The 25,642-nt window shown below is 47.9% G+C and overlaps 1 protein-coding gene across 2 annotated transcripts; it reads right to left on the bottom strand.

The window, feature by feature from the left end:
- Positions 1 to 770: 770 nt before the first annotated feature.
- Positions 771 to 24,054, bottom strand: LOC101838694 (arachidonate 5-lipoxygenase activating protein). 2 transcript variants are annotated; one of them, XM_005083172.4, is made up of 5 exons: positions 23,840 to 24,035; positions 16,731 to 16,830; positions 8,640 to 8,710; positions 3,283 to 3,364; positions 771 to 1,239 (listed from the first exon to the last, which is right to left on the bottom strand). In XM_005083172.4, the coding sequence occupies exons 1-5, from the start codon at positions 23,907 to 23,909 to the stop codon at positions 1,077 to 1,079; spliced, it is 486 nt and encodes a 161-aa protein (XP_005083229.1). In that variant the 5' UTR covers positions 23,910 to 24,035; the 3' UTR covers positions 771 to 1,076. The 2 variants fall into 2 exon arrangements, with proteins under 2 accessions (XP_005083229.1, XP_012978281.1); XM_013122827.3 differs by lacking the exon at positions 8,640 to 8,710 and having other exon boundaries at positions 1,132 to 1,239; positions 23,840 to 24,054.
- Between the last annotated feature and the right edge of the window lie 1,588 nt (positions 24,055 to 25,642).

Raw genomic sequence — 25,642 nt, 5'->3', positions numbered from 1 at the left:
AAGGACGCTTTTGCCTGCTTGCCATCACTCTTGCTGGTAAACTCTTCTATCCCATTGCTGTGGCGTCCCTTTGCTGGTAAACTCTTCTATCCCATTGCTGTGGTGTCCCTTTGCTGGTAAACTCATCTATCCCATAGCTGTGGCGTGCCTTGCTGGTAAACTCATCTATCCCATTGCTGTGACGTGCCTTTGCTGGTGTTAAGATCAACTTGTTCAGGAGTCCAGTGTAGACTGAAGACCAGCAGCTATTTAGGCATCCTCCAGGCCTTCAGCACCAGATGGGACTGCAGAGATGTCTGCCCTTGTAGACCCATGGCTACAGATTCTAATGTGAGACGGCCACTTGGACAGAATCCTATAAGCCCATTTAATAAATCTCATTATATATATATATATACTCATTCTATTCTATCAGTGTTGCTCATTTACAAGAACTCTGACTAGCGAGTGACTCATGAATTCAACCGTTCATTTATTCATTTGTTCAGCCGGCATTTGGTGGCACTTATGACAGACCTGATGTTATCTTCAACTCTTACAGCGCATTCTAAACTGCACGCCATAGTAAATGTTGGGCATGACGGTAGTGACCTAAGACACCAGCCTAATAGAAATTCCGGGCGGGGGAAGATACTTGGTTAATAAAAGACTCTGAATGACATCAGTGTCCATAATATGGATATTGTGATTTTAATTATCATCGTGTAGGTTGAAGAAACACTCATAGTTAGTTCAGAAATACCGCCCCCAAACTGAGCCATCAGTCAAAATTTTGTCAATGCCCTTTATTTTAGGAAAACACATGTCTGGTCACAAGACACCTTCAGAGAGCAGGATAAGCCAGGAGAAGGGCAGGATGGAGCTAGACAGTAAATCCCAGGCCACTGCCATGTTCAAGGGGCGGAGCTGACACGAAATTATTTTCTTCCCGGAAAAGCAAGGTTAACTGATGCTGTGGAGCCCAGAGGGCCAGCAGATTTACAGCATCTACAGCTGAGGAGGAGCAGAGCCCTTCAGAGGGTTGAGTTATAATGCCTCTCTATTGATCAGTGATCGCCCCACTCAGTACCCAGCCGTCAGGGGATGAGAAGCAGAGGGGAAATGGTGGTGGTTACAGTTCTTATGTAGTTCTCAAAGTCGCTTCCGAAGAAGACGATGAGGTAATGGTTGAGTACCCCAGCAAGGGACATGAAAAACAGAAATGAGATGATCCGCTTGCCGAATATGTAGCCGGGGGTACTGCAGAAGAGGAGGAAAGGGTGTTAGACATGATGCAAATGGCACCCGTTTCACCCCAAAACACTGCCGCTTCCAGACACACAGGGTTTAAATTATAACTCATTTACTCAGTAATGCCTTTCTTCATAACGATCGTGGACTGGGCCTGCCTTTGCTATTAACCATTGAGCATGTTTCAAAGTCAGGCGAAGGAGCCTGCCTTCGGAGCCTATCACTGTTGGGGGTCGGTAGCATGGCATCCCTGAGTTCTCTTAGTGTCCTTAACTCCAGATCCTTGATGACAGGATGCCGGCAGGTCCTGACAGTGGTCAGACAACCTGACTGAGGCTTGGGAGCACCATGGACTCATCAAGCGACTTTGCAGGGTGGTCCCTGTCAGGTGTGCCTATAAGGCCCATGCTAGAGGCTGGGTGTAATGGAGACCGTGTTAGGGGACATGCTTCAATCTACTCTCCTGAGGCTGCTGGGGAAGAAATGAGGTTTGCACTGTGAGAGATAAGCACCCAATGATGGAAAAGGCTTTTACAATCCGGAGAAGAGAAAGAAATATTTTACTCCTCTCTCTTCCTTCACCCCCCTTGCCCCATCCCCTCCTAGCCTCTCTTCTGCTTCCTAAATGTCTTTGGCAGAGAATCAACCAAGGATAGGAGGCAATTCCTCATGAGAAGTGACTGTGTAATGGTGTGCAAAGGTCACCCATGTCCTCTGTCCCTCTACAAGAACCAGGCTTGCTGGCCTGTACCCATCTGCATGGAGCTGACATATCTGGAAAGGCCAGTGAAACCATTTGTTAAGATTGTCAGTAAGGAACCAGTCGAGGGCGTGGGACAATCAGCTCTAATGGCAGAACAGGGCCAACTCAGCAGTACAGGTGCACTCCTGCTGCTACAGGCTGCTTCAAGTCAGGGGAGCCAACGCCAGCATCTGCGGGTCCAGAAACTTTATCTCATTGAAAGGAACCCCCAAGACCTTCAACTCTCACAGCAAGTGTTGCTCAGCAGCTGGGTACCAACCTCCTCCCTACCCTGTCACCCTGAGGTTAAGAGCATCAGCATCTGCTGGGAGATTGTGGGTAGCTGAGACTCCCTGGTCCTTCTTAAACCAGGACACAGACCCTGAATTCCAACAAGCTCCCTGTGCAACCCACAGACGTCAGAAGTTCAGTAAGTTGGCTCTCACTGATTGGGTAAAAAATGTCACTAAAGGCCCACATGTTGAAGGGTCTCCAGTTGGTGGCACTATTAACAAATAATTGGATGCCCAGGGCACCAACCTCATCAGTTCACAGCTGGATGGGCTTTTGAGCAGTGGGGTGCAATCAGAGGATGTAGGTCACTGGATCCCTCTCTGTTAAACTTCTTGAGTGTTGATTGACTGATGGTGTCCGTGCACACGGCACAGCACCTATGCCGTCAAGGCAACTTGCAGGAGTCCATTCTCCCCACTGCGTGAATTTCAGGGATGGAATCAGGTAGTCAGGGGTCGGGAGTGACATAGCTAAAGGAAGGAAAGTGCTGAGGAGGGCTGGGTGTGGTTCATCTAGAGACAGCGTGATGGACCGATCTGTAGCTGTGGGCTTGCATATGACTACAACCTGTATTCTCAATGGTCCTGCAGGTCCCCAAATCTGTTACTCAAGAGAGGCTGTGGTAAGGTACAGACTGTAGGTCTCGTTTCCCTTGACAAATGACGAGATGTTTAATTCACAAGAGGCCTGGGAAGTCAGCCCTAAAATGTTATTGCTGCCCCAGATTCCGCCACGGAGAACAGCTGGTGTGCAGTTGCAAGCAATGTACAGCCCAGCATGCTAAAACACCCCTGTGGGCCAAGGCTTTGCAAAGGGAACTTTAACGGGAAGACTAGGCAATACCCCAGCTGTATTTTCAGAGTCCTTAAAGCACAGGGAGGTGGGGTCGGAGTCCTAGTGTGGCCTCCCTTCAATCAAGGAGAATCTGTTTAGTTCTCAGTGGCAGTCAGAGACAGTAGCGCCCCCTACTGGGAAAGCATACATCAAATCACGTTCTTCAGCACCCCGAGACCTACCTCTGAGTTCTCTCTCCCAGATAGCCGACAAAGTACTTTTGCCTCACAAGCAAATACATCAGTCCCGCGAAGGCGGCAGGAACTAAGTAGAGAAATGACAACACGTGTCAGTTTCAGTCTCCCAAACTGTTGTTCATACAACAGTAACAGTGATTAAGTAACTAGCGTTTGCTCACAAAACCCATCAGAGACCCTGGGTTCTGAAAGTGGAGGCTAACACACACACTGCATGGGTTTCTGTTGCCGTGCTAAAACATTGCAACCGAAGGCAACTTGGAAAAGAAAGGGTTTATTTCAGCTTACACTTCCACATCACAGTCTATCACTGGAGGAAGTTGGAGCAGAAGCTCAAGCCAGAAACCTGGAGGCAGGAACTGATGCCGAGGCCACAGAGGACCAGTGCTTACTGGCTTGTCCTCATGGCTTGCTCATCTACTTCCTCACACACCCCAGGACCACCTGCCTTCCTGGGTGGTGGCACTACCCATGTGGGACGGGCCCTCCTATTTCAGTCGTTAACCAAGCTACAGCTCCACAGGCTTGCCTACAGACCAATCTTATGGAGGCATTTCTTCAGTTAAGCTCCCTCTTCCCAGATATATCCAGGTTTGTGACAAGTTGACAAAAGATAATCAGCATGCATACACTTCAAATAAAAGCCAGAGGACTGCATGGAGGTCAAGCACTGAAATAATGGATTACCTTGTGCCAGCCCTAAGGCATGCTACACAAAATACTTGCTTAAGAATCATGTGGTGTGAATCTTCTAAACATGTCTATCCCTGGATATGGGAGGCTGGACTCAGGCAGCCAGAGGGGCTTCTGTAAGGCCATTGGCTGGGAAGGAAGGCGGGGAAGGGTTCACAGCGGGAACCAAAGCCCCAGTTCTGAGACTCACTGGTCCCTGGAGACATATTCTGTGCCCCTGGGGTTTCTGGCACACAAAGCAGGTTTTTCTGGCCTCTAGGGAAGATTTCTTTGCATTCTAGCATCTGGGGAAACAGCACTTCAGTCACCCCCATAAAATCCTAAATTTAGGGTTGGGAACTGAAAACACCAGTTCTCTAAGAGTAGAATGACCTAGAAGAGGTGCTTAACTGGTCCTATGTGTGGTCAAAGGCTGGTCACAGCTATCCTACTGTGTGTGGACAAAGACTAGTCATAGCTCTCCTACTGTGTATGGACAAAGGCTGGTCACAGCTCTCCTACTGTGTGTGGACAAAGCCTGGTCATAGCTCTCCTACTGTGTGTGGACAAAGCCTGGTCATAGTTCTCCTACTGTGTGTAGACAAAGGCTGGTCATAGTTCTCCTACTGTGTGTGGACAAAGGCTGGTCACAGCTGTCCTACTGTGTGTGGACAGAGACTGCTCACAGTTCTCCTAGTGTGTGAGGATAAAGACTGGCTACAACTGGTTTCTATCATTTACGAGAAAGAGTGTGGGAGTAAATAGGGTTATGTGAGGAAAAACACTATGAAAGCACCCCACCCCCAGTATCACTCAAACACCAAAGCAGCTTCCATTAGCAAGAACCTCCCACGAGCCAGGCACCTCAGGTCCCAAAGCCACCTGCTGGTTGGGAAAGCTTTCCTGTCTCTGTTTTGCAGACAGAAGAAATCTAAGTAAAGAACAAAAGTCCATGAGAATGCTTGTCTTTTCCTGGATCACCTCTGGACTTGGTGGAGTGCCTGGAACATATAGGCTTTCAATAATATTTGTCAAATGAATCTTTTTTGGGGGGAGGGGGTTCAAGACACTCTGTAGATCAGGCTGGCCTAGAACTCACAGAGATCCACCTGCCTCTGCCTCCCCAGTACTGGGATTATAAAAGTGCGAGCCACCAAGCCTGGTATCAAATGAATCTTTTATTAAAGTCCAGCAAGCAGCTCTGATTTCCAAGTCATTCTGATTTCAAAACTGTAACACTGCCATCAGCAGCAGTGGTAACATTTGTGGAGTTCCCACTGTTAATTTGAACCATACAGAAGAAACCTTTTTAGAGAGGTTTTTTTTGGGGGGGGGTTCCAGGCAGGCCTTCTCTGTGGCTTTGGAGGCTGTCCTAGAACTAACTCTTGTAGACCAGGTTAGTCTCGAACTCACAGAGATCTATCTGCCTCTGCCTCCCGAGTGCTGGGATTAAAGATGTATGCTACCACCACCTGGCAATTTTTAGAGTTTTTTTTAATATTTATTTTTGTTTTACGTGAATGAGTGTTTCGCCTTCATCTATGTGTATGCATTCTGTACAGAGGCCAGAAGAGACAGATCCCCTGGCACTGAGGTTACAGGTGGTTGTGACCAGAGCCCTATGGATGCTGGAAGTTGAACCTGGTTCCTCTGCAAGAGCAACCAGTGCTCTTAACCACTGAGCCATCTCTCCAGTCCCAACACTTTTTTTTGATAGACTTGCCAGAACACAAGTTTTCTCTGTTGTGGTAGGTATTGTGCCTTTTCAGAATTTAGAACTGCCTTGGAGGTGAGCCTCTGGGCATGCTTGTGGGCGGTCATTTTGATGGTGTTGGTTGGTGTGGGAGGATCCATCTTAACACTGGGTAGAACCGTTCCCCAGGCAGGGCTCCCCCGGAATGGATATACGTGGAGGAAGCACACTGAGCACTCATATGTATTCACTCATCACTGCTCTCTATTCCTGACCACCAATGCTATGTGACCAGCTCCCAAGAGCTCTGGGGCTTCTCTGCTGTAATGGAGCATTGCTTAGACCTGTGTGCTGAAATAAACCTTTTCTCAACAGAAAAAAACCAATACTTCCTGTGTGTGCCATAAACAGGGAAGTTCTCAATAGATAGAAGGCTCAACTGTTATATATCAAGAAACACGGACTAAGAAAGGTGCCACCCCCTCCAAAAAAAAAAAAAACCCACTGGGAATGGTGGCTCACACCTGTAATCCAAACACTTGGGAGACTGAGGGGAGTTCAAGGTCAGCCTAGGAAACATATCAAAAATCTACAAGAGACTGGGCAGTGGTGGCACACCCCTTTTATCCCAGAACTCCAGAAGCAGTGGCCAGCAGATCTCTGTGAGTTCTAGGCCAGCCTGCTCTACAGAGTGAGTTCCAGAACAGCCAAGGTTACACAAAGAAACCCCATCTCATGGGGGTGAGGAGAGAACATAGAAAGAGGGGCTGGAGAGATGGGTCAATGGTTAAGAGCACTTGCTGCCCTTCCAGAAGACTAGGGTTTGATTGCCAGCACATAAGCTAGCTGCTCCCCTCCATCTATAACCCCAGTTCTAGGGGATCTAATGCCCTCTTCTGGCCTCCAGGGGCAACTGCATTCATGTGCACAAACAGACAACAGACACACAGAGAATTTAAAATAAAATTAGCCATTTTTAAGCAATCTATAAATAAAAAGGGAAGAAAAAACAAACTTTGAGGCTTGTCCTAATTCCTAAAAATCACAAGACTGTCACAGTTAATTATGTCACAATTAATGATTTGCCTTACATAAAGTTTTCCCATCCGGACAGCTCTGTTCTGACTTTCCTTGGCCCCTTTCTCTTTCAGTTGAAATTCAAGTAGACATAAACTAGTAGGCAACAGGCATGGAAAGGGTTCATATCTCCTGCTTTATGCAGGGAAGAGCAGAGACTTTCCAAGGGGAACTAGGGTTATGTGAATCACAAAGCAGGTACAAATCTAAGCTCTAAAATTATGAAATTAAATAAGCCACTTGTCCTTTGGATCTTGGGACAGTCTTCAAAGGGAGGGATCTGAAACAGAATAGTCTCTGGGGTTCCTTTCAGCTAAACAACGCATATAATCTCTGTATTCATAAAAAATGGCAATGACCCTATAGCTGACTGATGCATTTGAGCCCTGGCAATGTGGATTTCTGTCTTGACAGAGATGCATATTTCCAGGGCTCTGAAATACTTCCGTATTCCCTTTGTGTTCACCTAGCTGGAGAGGCAACGACAGATTTACCTAGTATCAATCAGATCCATCAAGACTCAGCACTCCTCATATGGGTTTTCTTTGACCTCATTTTTCAAATAAAACCAGATACATTTTTATAATCTCACTCAGGGTTAAAAAAAAAGGAAAATAAATGGTGAGCTACTGAGAATCTTCAAGGCACTAAGGGAGACCATGTGCCATTTCTTCAGTGGTTTCTACTGCTCATAGGAATGAGTCTCGCTCTTGGTAAAAACATTTTTATTGTTTCAATATACATATGTGTGTGTGTCTATGTGTGGGTATGTGTATGCAGTACCCCTGAAGGTCAGAAGAGGGCATCAGATCCCCCTAGAACTAGAATCACAGGCAGTTGTGAGCTGCCTAGAGTGGGTGCTGGGAACTGAACTCTGGTCCTCTGCAAGAGCAACAAATGTTCTTAATCACTGTGCCACCTCTCCAGCCCCCATCCACCTACTTTCTAACTATCCTTTTGTGTATTATTAATCCTCCTACGTTCAGGACAAAGTTGGCATAAAATAAATGTTCAAGGTGAATTTACCACATGAATTGGGACAGTAAAAGAACGCTTAGAGAAACTCCAGAAGTTAGAACTAAAAGACCCAAGCTCTAATCCTGCCCATGAGGCTCCCCAGTTGAATAACCCTGAACTTTGTTCCCTGAGCTAAAGGTCACAGGGAAACTAATATCTACTGGACAGACTCTATAGAGCAGTAGAAATTGATAATAATCCAACGGTTTGTCAAATGATTGCTTCTGGCCTTTCTGTATGGGCCCTGCTGGGCCACTGAAGCAGCCCCAACGACAATGAGCCACCACAAACAAATGCCAGTGTCAGCCGTGGCCTCATGGTGTTCGGTCGTCTCCAAAGAGAGCCAAGAGCATATGATTCTGGTTTCCGTTTAATTGCAAAGCACCTCTGGGAATCAATCTGTTCTTCAGATTCGTTGAAACCAAGACTGTGTGCAGCTGATCACCCAGGTTCAGCTGGAACCCAGCCCATGCTCTGTAGATGCATGCCCGAGGAAGGGCCAGCGTGCTGGGAGCTTATTAACAGAAAAGCCAGCAGCGGCAGTCCCAAAATAGATCCCTCTGGCGCTCTCATTTACAATGCCCTTGTATCTGAGCTAACACTGCTTTCGGATTCTGAGTCACATTTAGCCTTAAACCACCCTTGTCAGCGCAGCGCTCTCAACCAGCCACCAGGGAGCAAGCATTAGTAATGCATTACCACGCCACACTGCACCCGCACTGAGCATGCCCGGAACACAACCTCCCCGGGGCTCTCATCTCTCCAGGGCCTCCTGGATAAGAGCTGTAGGTCCAGTCAAGGCTATTCAACAAAATGCCTGCTCTTTGAAACCCGAGAGCTGCACATTATAGAAAGGGAACTCACAAAGGGAAATCACGGTTACCTTGGCTGCAAAGTAGTCCCGCAGTCCAGAGTACCACGAGGAAAGTGGGGTATGCATCTACGCAGTTCTGGCTGTAGGACAAACAGGGCAGAAAGAAATCAGAAAACACATGACTTCAGTGTGGCCTGAAAATTACCTGAAGACCCCAGTTCATAATCACCACTGTGCAAGGGTCGCAAGCCCCTCTCTTGTCTCACATCTACCCTGAGAGTGCAGCCAGCGGGCACCACATCCAAAGATAGCGGTAGCAAGCCAGCACGCTCAGAATGCATTAACTCTGCTTAGGTGAAGCGGATCAGAGGCTGTGCTTCTTTGGCAGGGTTCCCATGGTGGGTGGTGCCCATGCACTTCTTGGAATAACAAGTGAGCAACGCAGACAGCAAGGTGTGGTCCCTGTCTGAATGGAAACGGCAGAGTGAAAATGCCCAGCTAAGGGAAACTGTATCCTATAGAAAGCAGCGGGCCAGGTGGAAAAACAGTTCCTCAAAGCCCTAAAGAAACCAAGGTCCGTTCACAAAAGCTGATGGGAGAAGGCTTCCGGCAGTCCCAGGGAAGGCTGCCGCTCTGTGCCAGGCACTGTGCTGGCGTTTGCCATCCATGCCCTCCCTTGTAAGCATCCCACATTCCTGGGACTATACTACATGACTCTGAGTTTGCCTTAGCTACTGTAACACACGGCACCAACTCAGTGCCTTCAACATTACAGATTCATTGTGTCACCATTCCAGAGGTCAGAGTCTGAAAGGATCTCCTGAAGCTACACGTCAAGGTGTTGACAGACCTCCATTCTCTCTGAAGCTCGGGGCAGGTGGGGGCTATTGCCTTGACTCTCCAGACTCTGGAGATCCACATTATTCCTTGGCTCATGGCCCCTTCTGATCTCTAAGCCAAGGATGACCAATGAGGCTTTCTTTTTGGTTTGTTTGTTTGTTTTGTTTTGTTTTTCAAGACAGGGTTTCTCTGTGGTTTTGGAGGCTGTCCTGGAACTTGCTCTTGTAGACCAGATTGGTCTCGAACCAATGAGGCTTTCTAATGTAAAGCCTGTCTCCTCATTTAAAGGATTCCATTTGTGGAGCTGGAGAGAAGGTTCTGTAGCTGAGAGCACTTGATGCTCTTCCAGGAGACCCAATTTTGCATTCTAGCATTCCTCCCAATTGGCTCTCAACCACTTGTAACTCCAGCTGTAAGGGATGCAACACTGTCTTCCGGCATCTTTGGGTACCTGCTTGCTCTCTCTCTCTCTCTCCCTCTCCTTCTCTCTCTCTCTCTCTCTCTCTCTCTCTCTCTCTCTCTCTCTCTCTCTCTCTCTCTCTCTCACACACACACACACACACACAAATAAGCCTGACTCACATGAACCAGAAAAGATATTTTTTCAAAACCAACCTACATTTTCCATATAATAAAACAACAGTCTCGTACCAATAGGAAATGTTAGGGGCTGTTATTCTGTCTACCATAACTACAGTCATGTTCAGAGGAGAAACCAAGGCCTGACTAACTCTCTAGGGTTTCCCAGTTCAGGAGAGAGAGCTGAAAAAAGCTAGAATTTACACCGGGCCAAGTCTTTCACGATGTAAACAGTAAGTGTTCTTGGGTGCAGCTTGTAGTCCCTAAATTAGGATTTAAACACACACACACACACACACACACACACACACACACACACACACACACACACATGCAGCCAGTTGGTGGTGGCCCATGCCTTTAATCCCAACACTCGGGAGGCAGGCAGAGGCAGATGTCTGTGAGTTCAAGGCCAGCCTGGTCTACAGAACGAGTTCCAAGGCAGCCAGGGCTGTTACACAAAGAAACCCCTGTCTGGAAAAACAAACAACAACAAAAATGCAATAAATATGGAAAAACAATAGAACAAAGGTAGGAGAGGTATTTGGGGAGCAACATGCGACTGTGGAAAAATAGCTGACTGGGACGCGTTCCTTGGCGGGACTTTAACCAGCTTCAGCATTAGCTATCTCTCTGGGGTCCATTTCCTCACGCACAAGACGAAGAGTGGGAGTGTGGCAGTAGCTCCGCCCTCTGAAGCACTAAGGCAGTGGGGTGATGCAGAGATTCTCATGTGGGCCCCGTCCCAGGGTCATCCAAGGCAACTGAGGACTTATTAGATGCACAAGTTCTTATGCCACCTCAGACATATGGCGTTGAAAACTGGGCAAGAAGCTCAGCAACCTTGCCTTAGCAAGCCTTCCAGGTAGTTCTGGGGTGTGGTGCAACTTGAGCCTCAGGTTGGCAGGGTTAGAGCTTTGTGGGTAAAAGCCAAAACACGATGTTCAGACTGCTTCTTGCTAGGGTCTCATGCCTCAAAACCACTAAGAGGTCTGCTAGTCTCGTTTGAGTATAAGTGCAGTCCCCTATACATTACATATATTATATATTGCACATTGGTCCCCAGAATGCAGTGCTTAAGACCTTCAGGAGATGGGCCTACGGGCAGCCACTGAAGATGTGCCCTGAAAGAGTTTGCTGGACACTGTCTCCTCTCTCCCCATTTCCACTCTTCCTCCATCCCTCTCCCCCTCCTCCCCTCTTTCTCTGGCTTAAGCTATGAACCCTCAGATTAACACCTTCCAACTGTGATCCAAGTTATACTGCCTCACCATTGACCTGACCCTATGGGGTCACCTGATCTTGTACTTGAACCTCCAGAACCACGAACACAATAAACCTCTTTACCTCAAAACTAGCCTGGGACAGCTATTTTGTTATAGCGGTGAAAAAGCTTGGTTCATTTTTGCTTTCTGTGACTGTGACATAACCCCATAACCAAAATCAGCTTAAGGATAAGAGGGTTTGGGGGGTTGTTTTTTGTTTTTTGATGGTTTGTTTGTTTGTTTTAACCTTACAACTTATAGCCTTTCATGAAGGGAAGCCAGGGCGAGGACACGGAAGCAGGAAGTGAAGTAGAGACCATGGCGGAGCACCGCTTACAGGCTTGCCCCATGGCTTGGTCATCCTAGTCCTCCGGTAGAGCAGGTGGTGCTCTTAACCACTGGCCATCACTCCACCTTCCCTCAGTCTGTTCTTACACAGCCCAAGACCACCTGCCTAGGGGTGGCACATCTCACAGTGGGCCGGGCACTCCCACATCAATCATGAATGAAGAAAATGCCCTCCAAACTTGCCTACAGGTCAACATAATGGAGGCATTTTCTTATCTGGGGTTCCTCATCCCAGATGATCCTAGCTTGTACCTAGTTGGCAAAAAATTAACCAGCACATCTGGCTAATACATCTGGATTAATCCCCTTGATCCATGTGGTATAGAGAGCCTAGAGGTGTCCTTCCCTAGCCACAAGGACCTTATGTCCTCCTATGGCCAAAAAAAGCCTTTCACCAGAGAAGATACTGAATGTTGTAAGTGATAGATCCAGGTCCCCTCCCCTGGAGACAGCCTCCAACCAGGCACAATGCAGAACCCTGATGGCCTCATGGGTGGGGTGACCTGGATCCACACAAGCTACATAGGTCTAGTGGACCCAGAATTCCAGAGGGCAGGAGGTCCTGGCACGTTGTCTGCAGTTGCTCACTTACTGAATAGCTGGGTTCACAGTTAGACTGCAGCAGTCCCAGGCGCGTGTGAGCACCTGTGTGTGTGGAGGACAGAGGTTGGCATCCTGGGTCTCTCATTGAGTCTGGAGCTGGTGGATTAGGCTGGCCAGTGAGGCCCAGAGATTTACCTGTCTCTGCCTCCCCAACACAGGACTACAAGCTCCAACTCTCCGTTTTCTGTTCTTTTTTTCTTTCACACAGTTGCTGAGACTTGAACTCTGGTCCTCACGCTTGCATGGCAACCACTCGATTTGAGCAATCTCCATGGCCCAAGAAGCAGCAATTTTGGCTAGGTAATGAAAAGAAGAGGATTGCTAATTGTCCAGGAATCTGTACCCTCGAGGGAGCTGTCCAATGACTAGACTAGGCTTTCCACTGTTCCTGCCTATATTCCAATTACCTTCTTCCTGGTAAAACATGTTCTGTGTAGAGTTGGTACATTTGAATGAAACTTCCTCCCATATTACTATTACATTTATTTTCCTTTTGAGGAGCTTTGTATCTTTGCTTTGTTTTTCTTTTTCAAACAGAACTGGTAACCCCATCTTGACTCTCACTCTGAGGTCTGAACAGGGTTGGCTAAGCTGCTCTCGCAATAAATCGCCATTTGGTAAAGCTGAAGTTCCACAACCTGACTGTTTTATGGAGAGGCCCTGAGCTATCTTTTCTTTCCTTTATCCCCACCTCTAGAAATATAATAAAGAAGCACTTTAAAATTCTGTCGATTTGTTTGGGTTAACTTAAAATGGGAAGCACCATGGATAAGGATTAACTGTGTTGTCGACACCAGTCGGGCTCCCCGTAGATACAGTGGTTTTAAATTACACTGCCTTTAAAATGAGCCCACAGTGGCCACCAAGAGATGCTTGAGTATCTTGGCATTAGTGTGACATTTCTCAGAATGTGCTCTGACAGAAAGTGAGCAGAAAGGGGAATCTCTGTGGTTAATTACGACACCTGTCCTGGTGAACTGGACTGTCCTTAGGAGCGTCTCAGGAAGCTCTTGTTCTTTGTTGAACATTTGTTAATGATCCGTGAACTTGGAATCATAGAGTACATTTCAGGAAATTACACATCTCTGGACACCCATCCCTCCCACAGCTACACTTACCTGCACTCCCAAGGAAGAACCCAGTCAGCTAACTAGGATCTTCCTCCTAAAGTCAAACTTTGACTGTGGCTCACTACTGTGCTTATATTCCAAGAATTGCATTCTGTGCGTGTGAAAGAGTCAAGGTCCAGCTCATTTTATCTAGAAAGCTCTGGCCCAGCACTGCCCCAGTGGTCAGACAAGCCGTTAATCAAGGGATCTGATCTGATGGGCTCTACTGATGTTGGCTGGGTCATCTGTTAGTCCTCTGTCCCAGACTCTCGGTCTATCTATTCCCTCATCAGTCATAGCTCATGCTAAAATAGCATGCCTTTGTCTTTTATGCTCATCAGCAAATATCATTTGTCTTTCAGGTTATTTTCCTTCACAGCCAAGATCTCAAAATATTCATGATCTTACAGCAACAAAAAATCTGGGTCTTAACAGGACAGTGATGGTGCACACCTTTAATCCCAGCAGTTGGGAGGCAGAGGCAGATGGATCTCTGTGAGTTCTGAGGCCAGCCTTGTCTACAGAGTAAGTTCCTGGACAGTCAGGAATATACACAGAGAAACCCTGTCTCAAAAAGAAAAATAAAATCTGGGCCTTACAGCTTATGCAAGATATGTTTGTGTATAAGTTGTGCTGTGTATATAGTATTATATACTGCTTATAGTATTGTATACTCTGTGTGTGTATATATATAGATATATAATATACTGCTGTCATTCTGTGTATTAACAACATGTACAGCTTTACAAGTCATGTTTTACATAGCAAGATTAAATGTATACTCTTGGAATAGAGAGATAGCTCAGGGGTTAAGAGTACTGGCTGCCCTTGCAAAGGACCTAGGTTTAATTTCCAGCACACATGTGAAACTTAAAGCCATCTGTAACTCCAGATCTGATGCCCTCTCCTGGCCCCCATGGGTACTGCTCACACATGATACACATACATGCAGGTAAGACACTCATACACATAAAAATAAGAGGCTATCCAGATACATCCTCTTTTCTTCTACCTCTTCTTGGTGCTTTTGGGGGGCCATGAAAAAGAGAGTGCTGGTGTGGCTTTCTATTCATCATCATCACATTCCTGGTGGTCTCCTGGCACAGGCAAACAGCCAGGGTACCCCTGGGCTTTGTCAGGATCCTGCTATACAGATCTCTAGCCTCTCATGCAACCTACATATGCATGCACAAATGCTTCTTGGCCAGGGGAGGAAGTGGTCTTTGTAAGAGAACCACAAGTGTCTGAGCAACTTCTATCTGACAGAAGTTCTCTTCGCCCGATCTCCACTTCCTACCACTCCACATGACACGACTTCCCTGTCTGCTTCTCCCCCTCCACCTCTCAAGAAGGCTGAGTGATAAAGGTGTGGATTTTGAAAACCAGGCTGCAGTGTCTTCATGGCTGGGTCCTCCAAACACAACCATCGCTCGATACTCGCCTTGCACGCATTCTTACCTTTGGAAACCTCCATACAATCACAGAATTTCTAAGACACTCTCCCCAGCCATGCCACTCAATCACCAGCCTCGGGGTACCTCTGCAGCTTGGAGGCCAACAGCTAAAGGAGCCAGGTGTAAACACACTGGGGTCATAAAAAGCAAAGCCATTTCTCCACCAGGTGGGGGGAAGTGGCAGAAATGAGATGGCAGAGACCCAGCATGGTGGAACACACCTGGGATCCCAACTGGACAGGGCATAGGTAAGAGGATGACACCGTTGAGGCTAGCCTTGGCTGCACAGTGAGACTGCGCACTGGAAAAGAAAAGAAGCAGATTTCCCAGGATGCTCCGATCCTTGCACATTGCCAGCATGGTGGGAACTTCTAAGAACGTGAGGGGCCTTTCCTCTGTGGCTTCTCACTGGAGGATTGAGTAGTCCGTAAAAACTCAGTGTCACCGTGAGAAAGTAATTATCTGGGCAGAAGGGCGCTGCTCATCCCCACTGCTAGAAACTGTGGTTTTCTTTGAGCAATTTCGTCTCCACCCCTGATCAGAGATACCCGTACATCTCTTGCACGTGACATTTCCAAGATGCCCTTTTGTATTATCTCCACAGAAAACGGTGCAGAAACATTGATGCCAACCCACACAGTCTCTCTGCTCTTCTTCAAATGGGTCTGTAATGCCTTTTAACCAGCATCTTTTAATGCCTTAAATTGACACTGAGGATTAACAAAGTCGAAGTCTAAATGGTAACAAAGGCACCTCCCTGTGGGCGCTCAGCAAAGAGTTCCTTCAGCTGGCTGGAATGTCTGCTATGGGAAAGCAGGCGGGCGGGATGGAAAGCGAACATCTGGGAGTTCTTGTGGGGACGTCTATCGTAACTGTGGGTGCTCCAGGCAAGGCACATACCAGTGTAGAAGCTCAGGGCTGGGAAATGTCAATGGAGAAACCCACCCCCACCCCCGACCCCGACCCCCACCCCCCACTCCCATCCCTACCTCCGGGGATTGCACACACTGCCTCACAAAAAGAGTAAATGGTATCTACGCAGGAAAAGGTGTCTTCATTCCTAAGGGCTGTGTCATCCTCACCTCCAGCATCAGTTTAATTCACAAGAAGCCAATGGCAGTTGGGTGGGAGCCCCCACAAAGGTGTTTGCATAGGTTTGGCAAGGGCCCCTTACAGAGCCTCCTGGCCTTCCTGGGGAAACTCTGGCTTTGATCTTACCGCTGGGTGGTTGTGACTTTCCCTTGGAAGTACCTTTGGCAGAATCAAAGTCACCCCTAGGGTTGGAACTGACAATCTCTCTCACAGCAACCCTACATCAAAGCAGGGGGTCTGCCCTTCTGGACGCTTAGCATGCCTGGCTGACCCTGTTTAAATATATTCTGCATAAACGAAGATCATGTTTTAGTAATGCCTCCTCAGGTTTGTGAGCCAAATAGAACCCCACAAGCCTCTTTCCAGGGCCATTCAGGTGTCTCCCAAAAGCTTTTCTGTTCCAAAGTCAAGGCAAGAGGGCAGAGGGATGAATTACTCAGAGCTTTTGCCTTTCGGTCCTCATTTTGATTGCTCAAGGGGAACCTGCGTTTTGAAACTCACTGATGTCACCTCCAGACTGCCACTGGACAAGGCCAGGGAGGTGTGACGGTGGCACTTTTGGAGCTACTATGAATCACAGCTGGCTCCAGCTGCAGAGCTCCGACGCCCACAGGAAACTGGTCCCTGGGTGTTTCTGGATCTTGAAGCCCATACCTCCCCTCCCCCGCCCCACTTCCTTCCTCTAAGGCTTGTGTTCACCAAGATGAGGAAGGGCATCCAGAAGCCTTCCGAGTGAGGCTCACCCTTCCCAGAAGCCCGACTCCTGGACACTCTGAAGGTCGGCAGAGGCAGGTATGCCCTGGAGGACAGTCTCAGTCCTTCAGGCCCATGTCCCCACGATTAGTCAGCAGCAGCAGAGTTTGAACTCACTTGGCAGTATAGACCCGCTCAAAGGCAAGAGTTCCAGTCCTCTGGAAGCTTCTCCCGTTCTGCATCTTGCTTTCAAGCTCCACTTTGTGGGCGAAGAACGCTGCCAGAGGGAAAGATTTGGATTTGGTTCATAATCAGGCACACTCTGTTCTTTTTGTTGTTATTGTTTTTGTTTTTGTTTTTCGAGAAAGGGTTTCTCTATATTGTTTTGGAGGCTGTCCTAGAACTTGCTCTGTAGGCCAGGTTGGCCTCAAACTCACAGAGATCCGACTGCCTCTGCCTCCTGAGTTTTGGGATTAAAGGTGTGTGCCACCAACACCCAGCTCAGGAGTCTGTTCTTTAACTGTTTTCCTAAAACATAAAAATGCTTCCTGGATTTGGTGTCCAAGCAGACCTCCATGTCCTCCCCACCACAAATGTCACTCAGCAAAAATGTATTCAGCATCGGCCCCCTTCATCAGCTCATTCGGTGTTGGGATAAGTCAGCGAGCAAGGCACAGCCTTGCCTGGAGGTGGTGATGCACACCTTTGATCCCAGCACTTGGGAGGCAAGCAGGTGGAGCTCTGAGTTCAAGGCCAGCCTGGTCTACAGAGCGAGTGCCAGGACAGCCAGGGTACACAGAGAAACCCTGTCTCAAAAAGACAAAAGAAGAAAAATGGAAGAAAGAAAGAAACTCACAGTTGAAAGATTGAAAGCCAAGAAAAGCAGAAACCACTCTACAGAATGGCTTGGAAGGTCAAGTCCAGTAGGTTAATTCATTGTCATGTCACAGGATGCCTAGAGAAAATGATACCTAAGATAAAATCTGAGAATAGGCAGGAATTTGCCAAGTGGCTGGAGGCAGCAGGGGACTCAAGGGGATCACTTGTGCTCAAGGGAGAAACGTATGCAAGGCCTAGAGGCAAGAACTATGTGTCTGTGACTCAGTAGGCCCAGCTCAGGATAGGAGATGGACTGATCTGGGGATCAGGACCCAGTAGAACTACAAATGAGGCTAAAGAGGTCATTGCTGAATGATCATTTTATAAGGGATAATTTCTCAATTATACAGATTAATTTTTATGTATATGGGTTTTCTCCTGCATAAATGTACCACATGTGTGCAATGCCCATGGAGGCCAGAAGAGGGCATCAGATCCCCTAAAACAGGAGTTACAAATGGTTGTGAGTCACTGTGTGGGTTCTGGGAATTGAACCAGGGACCTCTATAATAGCAGCCAGTGCTCTTAACAGCTGAGTCATCTCTCCAGCCCCAGCGAATGATTATTTTAATGATGTATCTGTTGTCTGTTACCATGAACCAGATGGTTAGCTTGAATCTGAAAACAAAATAGATCAAGATCCTTGGTCCAAGGAGCTCATTTTTTATAGACAATAACAGAAGGGGAGACAAGTAGCCAGTAAATAAAACCCCTAGAATACAATTGTACAGCGTATAAAGCTATGGGCAAAGGAGATGGTGGTGGCTGGGGTGCGGCACAGTATAAGAGCACTTGCCCAGTCCCTGAAAGTCCCTGGGTTCTGCTACAGCATGGGAAAACAAAAAGGGGTACTGGAGTTAAGTTCAGGAGAGTTTGCCTAGCCCCTGGCATCATAGAAAGCTGAGCACGGTGGCAGACACCTCTAATCCTAGCACTCAGGAGGTCAAAGCAGGAACATTAGGGGTTCAGGGTCATCCTCGGTTGTACAATACGTTTGAGGCCAGCCTGAGGGGGGGAGGAGTAAAAGACTATAAGCATGCAGAGCACAGGATGCCCAGAGTGAGGCTCAAGAAGGCAGCACCCAGAGAACCTGCTGGTTCCTGGTGAGGGCTGCGTGATGAGAACACAGAGCTACTTACAGACTTACAAAGAGCAACTGCGGGGCCAAATTATGTCTTTGATGTGCCGGGCGCTTAGTGAAGGCAGACCCAAGACAGGAAGAAGTCAAGAGCTGACCAAGGCCATGGCTGTAGTCGTGTGAGAGACAGGAGCCAGAGGGTATGGCCAGAGTTGGGAGGGTGCAGGAAGAAGCTTCTTTCTCCCTCTCCTGTTTTATTCCCACACTCTCATCTTGGGAGTAGAAAGTGGCAGGATGTGACCGGCTTCTTTCTTTACCCATTTCCTATTGGTCTCCTCCAAAAACCATGGAAAGGGCACCTTACCAGCCACACCAAATAGACAGTTTCCTGTTTTGTAACATGATTTTTATTTATATATATATAAAACAATCCTCTCCTGTAGGAACATGCCCATGTTGAGCATATCCAAAGGACTAGCTTGTACAGAAGAGAGCTTGCCACATTGCAGACGTCCCCTCACTGAATCTTCAGGGACTCTCTGAAGACTGGGCTGTTATGCTCTGAAGACAAGGAGGTCACTGCTGAGGAGGGCTCAGGCTCCGAGCTGCTGAATTCCACCTCAACCGAGCCGCTGCTCTTGCTACCATTTAACTATACTAAATCTGTCTGTTCGGAATGTCTCTACTAACAGAAAACATAATGGAAAACTAGGCATCTCCTCTCCAGGACCCAGAGAAATGAGGCTGGTGTCATGGAACTCGAAGGCTAGTTCCTCAGTCAGCAGCAGGACTTAGCTACGCGTCTCTGTCTGCTCACCCACCCCGTCGTGCTCAGAAAAACAAACCCTTCCTTTTCCATCTCCCTGTTGTCTAGCCCAAGCCCGCCACCCTCCTCACGCCTCCTTCACAGCTGTCTGCATCCTTTGCCTCTCAAGATTTCCTCTGCACTTCACCTGAAGGAAGACACCTGTGAACCCTTCCCATCCATGCGTCCAGACTTCCGCAAGTCTTTCTCAGTCCAGTATCTATGGATGTCAACTTCCGCTTCCTTACCTTCCTTACTTCTCACCATTACCCCCGAGCCCCTGTAATCCCCCAGTAAATTCCAGAAGCCATGTAGGCAAAGACCGTTAGTACCTCTTTTCCTGGCTTGTTGTTAATATTAAACCAAATCAGCAGGCGAACACCCATGGATGGCCGCAAACAGATCCTCAGAACCCACTACAAAGGGGATACTGACAACCCCGGAACCATGGTCACCTACAACACCCACAACAGCCGCCACAGGCGGTACCGCAACTGCAGTCCTCAGGTGAGGAATGGGGTGGGGACGCAGCAGGCATGGGGGAGGCAGAGAGCGCAAAACAAACCGGAGGAGGCCAGGAGGCAGTGTTAACAGCCACAGATCCTCAGAACAGCTTATGTGACTGGCTATCAGGAGCCGTCTTTTTCTAAGGCAGCAGTGGTTCTCAACCTTCCTAATGCTGTGACCCTTTAATGCAGTTCCCCCTGCTGTGGTGGCCCCCCCAACCATAGAATTATTCCGTTGCTACCTCATAACTGTATTTTTGCTACTGTTGTGAATCATAATGTAAATAATCCGATGTTCAGGATAGCTGATATGCAACCCCTCTGGGGGTCGCGACCCACCTATTGAGAACCTCTCCTCCGTGGTCTTCATTTCAGAAAGAACCCCCAGGAAGGGAGGAGATGGCTCTGTGGTGGAGAGGGGAGGAGGATGCTGAGTCCTCCCACTTTTTCCCATCACTCCGCAGGCTGTGGGAACAGCGCTCCTGCCGAAAGGAATCCCTTTATTTTCTGTCCCCATGTCCAGGACAGCCCTCCTTCACCCACCTTCTTCCCCTGGTCTCCTGTATCATTTTTCCCAAATAGAGGCTCCTCTACTCTGATGGAGTTGCTTTCCCAATAAATTCACCCTAAGATAGAAATATTTTTATTTTTAATTCTTCAAGACAGGGTTTCTGTCCCATAACGAGCTCTGTAGACTAGGCTGACCTTGAACTCACGAGATTTGCCTGCCTCTGCCTCCCAAGTGCTAGGATTTAAGGTGTGCGCCATCACCACTGACCTAAGTTAGAAATATTTTTAAGTCAAAAATACATTTAATACACCTAAGCTGCTCAGTGCCACAGCTTAGCCTAGGTCACCTTAAATGTGCTCAGAGTACTTCTGCGAGTCTATGGTTGAGCTGAGCCATTGAAAACAAAGCTTATTTTGCAATGCTTTGACATAATTCATCGTGTATCCTACGAGAAGTGAAAGGAGGAATGGTTCTATATGTACCCTTCTTACACCTTGATAAAACTGAAGAGTCAATAGCAGAACCACAGCAAGTGTCCTAGTTAGGATTTATATTGGTGCGATGAAATACCGTAACCCAAAAGCAGATTGGGGAGGAAAGGGTTTACTTGGTTTAGACTTCCATATCATTGGTCATCACCAAAGGAAGTCAGGACAGGAACTCAAACAGGGCAGGAACCTGGAGACGGGAGCTTATGCAAAGGCCACGGAGGGGTGCTGCTTACTGGCTTGCTCCTCATAGCTGCTCAGCCTATTTTCTTATAGAACCCAGGACCACCTGTCCAGGAGTGGCCCCTCCCACAATGGGTTGAGCCCTCCCCTATCAATCACTAATTAAGAAAATGTCTTACAGGTTTTTCTAGAGCCGATCATATGGGGTTCCCTCCTCTCTGATGACCCCAGCTTGTATTGAGTTGATATAAAACTAACCAACACAGTAAGTTAGAGACAGTTTTCGTGTTTTTTCCAGGTTTGCCTCAAGGCAAAGCTGTTGGTCCCTTGGCAGGAGACAGCTGAGGCTTCTTGACAGCTGTGCTTGGAGAGCAACTGGGCTTTGATAATTCAGGATTGGGTTTCTCAGCTTGGCCTGTCATCTCAAATCGGCGTTCTGCTGGCTCAAACTGGAAGAGAGCCTTAAGTTCAAGCATCTTGATGACTAAAGTGTTTGAAGGCAGAGAGGGAAGTCACACCAGGCAGGCTGGGCACTGCCCAGCCTCAGAGAACCAGAGAATGCGGGGTTAGCCACGGCACCTCTTTATCTGCGGCACAAATAGTGGTTCAATACTTGGTGACAGCGTGGAAAATGTTTTTGACTAACAGGAAGTTTTCCAAATGGTGTTTTGGCATGGACAATGAAAAGCAAAGGTTTTTGCATATCTTTTTAGCTCTGGCACATGGGTTTATAGATAAAACCCAGAGTTCATTAGAATTGCAAAGAAGGGCAAATTTAGGACTTACTGTTGGCCTAAGCGCTCAGTTACAGGTCAGCACTGGTACTGTGTCTCAGCTTATCTAAATAAGTTTCATCCCAAACAGGCATCGCCAGCAGTCTCAGGAGGTCAATGCAGATGACTTCAGTCTCACCAGGTTGCTTAGGCTCTTCCCTCACAGGAGAGAACAGCTTGTCCAAAGCCACTGTGGTACCGTTGTACCGGGCGGCAGCATCGCCCTTCCCTGAGCACAGGAAGAATGGCTCTGTGCCAACATTGGCACCACGATGCTTGTTCAACCGGACTCCTAGGGGCATGGGCGAGGGCAGAGCAGAGGTATGAGGGCTGTGATGGCACAGCCTGCTCACTTTGCCTGTCTAACATGGAGCCTTGCGGCTGCCCCTGACTCGTTTCTGAACTGAGAGGACAGTGGTGAACGTGATCTTGAACTTTCTGTTGAGCCCAGTTCCAACAGCATTGGCAGGAGGGCACTTGGTCGCCTGTGCACCGATGCCCATAAGCCACAGTGTGGGGTATAGAGAAGAGGGTTACAGGGGAGCCACTACCCAGCATTGTCCCTGTTAAATAGCACTGTCCCTGCCCCACACAGCTGTCTTCGTGAGACTGGAAGGTTCCTGCTGTCAGTGCTCCCGAAAGGTGGCCTTGCTTACTGTCCTATCATCAGGCCCCCTGGACACCACCTCCTGTCAAGCAAGGTATCTGTAGGTGTGGGCAGGTTTCATACTTACTCCATCCAGTCAGTTTATAGAGCCAAGAGGGCCTGGCATGAGACAGCAGTGGTTTGAGGAAGTAGTGGCCTAAATAAGCCACTTGTTCCCTCTCCTGAGTTGCAAGTTGATATAGCATGAAGAGGATCCGGTCCGGCCCCTCCACACTGTTGCTGCGTGTAGAAAAACATGCCTATGGGGTGCCAATCTGGGCCCTGCTCTGTGCTGCCATCTCCACCCTCAAATATTCCAGCATCCCAAAGTGGCTCAGCCCTCCAAATTCCAAAGTATGACAGTGTGTAATCACGACCAATTGCCGTGAAGCCTTGGCTGCTGCCAGTAGTAATGACCTCTAATTTTCTCTTAATAAACTGTAAATCACAAGGCCACAGGTACCCTTACCAAAAAAGAAATCAGTCTGGAAAAGATCTAAAGCAGAACTTTAAGGTGGCTGTTCTACACAGCTCTGCCCTTCGCAGACCTGAGTCCTGTTAGTTCTTTAACTCTTAATGAGGGTAATGACAATGCTTAGAAACAGGGATATCTCCCTGGATAGACAGATGAGAGATGGATAGATAGATAGATGCATACACATATACATACATAAATGGATGAATGGAGAGATAGATGATTGATAGATAGTAGATCATAGATAGATAGATAGATGATAGATAGAGATACATAAATAGTGTGTGTGTGTGTGTGTGTGTGTGTAAATCTGTACACCATAGGACTGGGATGTAGATAAATAGCAGATAACTTACCTGCTTACTTAGAATAGATAAGGCCCTGAGTTCTATCCCCAGTCAAACACACACACACACACACACACACACACACACACACACACACACACACACGTTTTTGATGTTTTTGGCTTCTTCTCCAAAAGAACTTTTTAAAGTACAGAAGTAAAATAATGATAAAGTGCTTTCCTGTTTATAGTTCCCAAATCAACCCTCAAGACCCCGACACACACACAGATGACACATGATCTCCGTTTCCCTGCTGATTAGTTAGTTCAGCCCAGCATCCGAGGGAACACATGCTTTCTCTCTGGGCTGCTTGCCTCCCACCCTTCCGTACCCATACACCAACTGCAGACACTTGGGTCAAGTTCGTCAGCAGCCCTTCAGGTTGCTGTCTTTCCTCTGTAAGCATGACCTGACATCACCACTTAAGTAAAAGAAGGTCCAGAAGGAGGAAAACCCAAACTCACATAGAAAGGCTCCCCCACCCCTATGCATACAGTCCAGAGAAGTAAGTAGAGATGCGTACTGAGTGTGCACACAGAACTGTGTGTACCTGAGTTACGACACCCTGTTCTCCCTGAGGGAGGGCTTCCCTTACCGTTCTGGACCACGCTGATGAGGGTGACAATGACCAAGAGCACAACATTGCCCACAGTCTCTTGATCCATCCTTGCTTCAGGCGCTCCAGAGACAACTAGTCTGGCCCCAGCTCCTCAGCCTCACTGTGCAGAAAGGGGAAGTACCAGCCTGGCTCTGGCTTTCACCATCAGCGTTTCCAAAGGTCCCAGCACAGTCACTCACTGCTACAGCTCCTCCCCTCCCCCTGTCTCCACCTTCTCTTGTTCCTCCCCTTCCTCCTCCTATGTCTCCCCTTCTCTGTCTCCTCCTCTTCTGTCTCCCCCCTTGTTCCCCGCTTCTCCCATGTGCTCTATTCTCCTCCTGTTCCTTCCTTCTTCCTCTCGCTTCCCCTCCTCTTGCTCCTTCCCTCCTCCTCTCGCTCCTCCTCCTCATTTCCTCCCCTTCTCTTGCTCTCCCTCCTCCCGTTGCTCCTCCACCTCCTCTTGCTCCTCATTTTCCTCCCCTCCTTCTCTTGCTCCTCTTGCTCTCCCTCCTCCCCTTGCTCCTCCACCTCTTGCTCCTTCTCCTTTGGCTCCTCCCATTCCTCCCGTTGCTCCTCCTCCCTATTTTTCTCACTCTTCTTTTCGAATTATTATTCAACAGAGTGCTTCACTGTTACCTTCCAGGAAAAGCGGAACCCGGGGGGAAAAGCAAGTGCATGGCACAGTCTCCAGTATTGCTTGTCGTAGGCAGCCTCCCTGGGGTCCTTCAGCACGATTTCTGGGCCCTGACCAGCATGAGGATGCAGGAGCCACCACCATTTCTTGCATTGGCAAAAAGAAAGAAAGAGAGATGGAAAGAAAGAAAGAGAGAGAGACAGAGACAGAGACAGAGACAGAGGGAGGGAGGGAGGGGAAAAGAAAAGGGAAAATGAGATTTATTTTCTTTTTGAGACAGGGTTTCTCTGTGGCTTTGGAGGCTGCCCTGGAACTAGCTCTTGTGGATCAAGCTGGTCTCGAACTCACAGAGATCCACCTGCCTCTGCCTCCCGAGTGCAGGGATTAAATGTGTGCGCTGCCACCACCCGGCGAAAATGAGATTTTAAAAAATAAAGTGAAATGAAATGAATATAGCACCAAAAAGATCTGTGCCCTGAGTATGCCCTTCGTTCTTTGAATTCCTAGTGGGCAATACCACTTGACACATTGTAGGATGCAGCATAGCAGACACATAGGCTGGGGTGAATGGATGGGTGGGTGAATGAATGAATGAATGAGTAAATGAATGATAAGACAGCTGGTGTCTCACTTCCTGAAAGCTTCATTGATAAAGCAATCGCCATGCAAGCATGAGAACCTGAGTTCAATCCCCACTACTACACAAGTCAAGTGTGGTAGAGCACTTACAACCCCAACACTAGGGGAAGAGGCACAGGAGAATCCGTGGGGCTGGGCTCACTAGCCAGCCATCTTAGCTTAATAGTGAGCTCCAGGCAGGGAAAGCCCATGTCTCAAAAAACACAGTGTGGATGGTACTTGAGGAACTATAGGCAAGGTTTACCTCTGTGTTCTACATACGTGTGCATGTGCACAGAGAGAGAGAGAGAGAGAGAGAGAGAGAGAGAGAGAGAGAGAAAGAGAGAGAGAGAGAGAAGAAAAATCAACAATAGGAATTTGTAAATTCAACTAGAGATTAAAACTAAACCAAAGAATACATCAAGAGTTACCAAATAGCCCCCAAGGAGAATGCTGTGGAGAGGACTAAGCCAGCTTCTCTGAATTTATTTACAGCCTAATGAGAAGAGTGCAGTTCCCACTGGGACAGGAGGTGCATGGGAGGAGAT

The sequence above is a fragment of the Mesocricetus auratus genome, unplaced genomic scaffold, assembly GCF_017639785.1.
Source record: "Mesocricetus auratus isolate SY011 unplaced genomic scaffold, BCM_Maur_2.0 Super-Scaffold_100008, whole genome shotgun sequence".
Lineage (NCBI taxonomy): Eukaryota > Metazoa > Chordata > Mammalia > Rodentia > Cricetidae > Mesocricetus > Mesocricetus auratus.
The sequence above is the reverse complement of the archived record's forward strand: the minus strand, read 5'-3'. Positions and strand labels throughout refer to the sequence as shown.

Excerpts from the sequence above, each read along its gene's own strand:
- LOC101838694 (XM_005083172.4), bottom strand. The coding sequence starts at position 23,909 with ATGGATCAAGAGACTGTGGGCAATGTTGTGCTCTTGGTCATTGTCACC. Across the intron at positions 16,831-23,839 it reads CATCAGCGTGGTCCAGAACG|CGTTCTTCGCCCACAAAGTG; the intron begins GTAAGGGAAGCC and ends TCCCTCTGGCAG. Across the intron at positions 1,240-3,282 it reads CTGGGAGAGAGAACTCAGAG|TACCCCCGGCTACATATTCG; the intron begins GTAGGTCTCGGG and ends CCTCTTCTGCAG.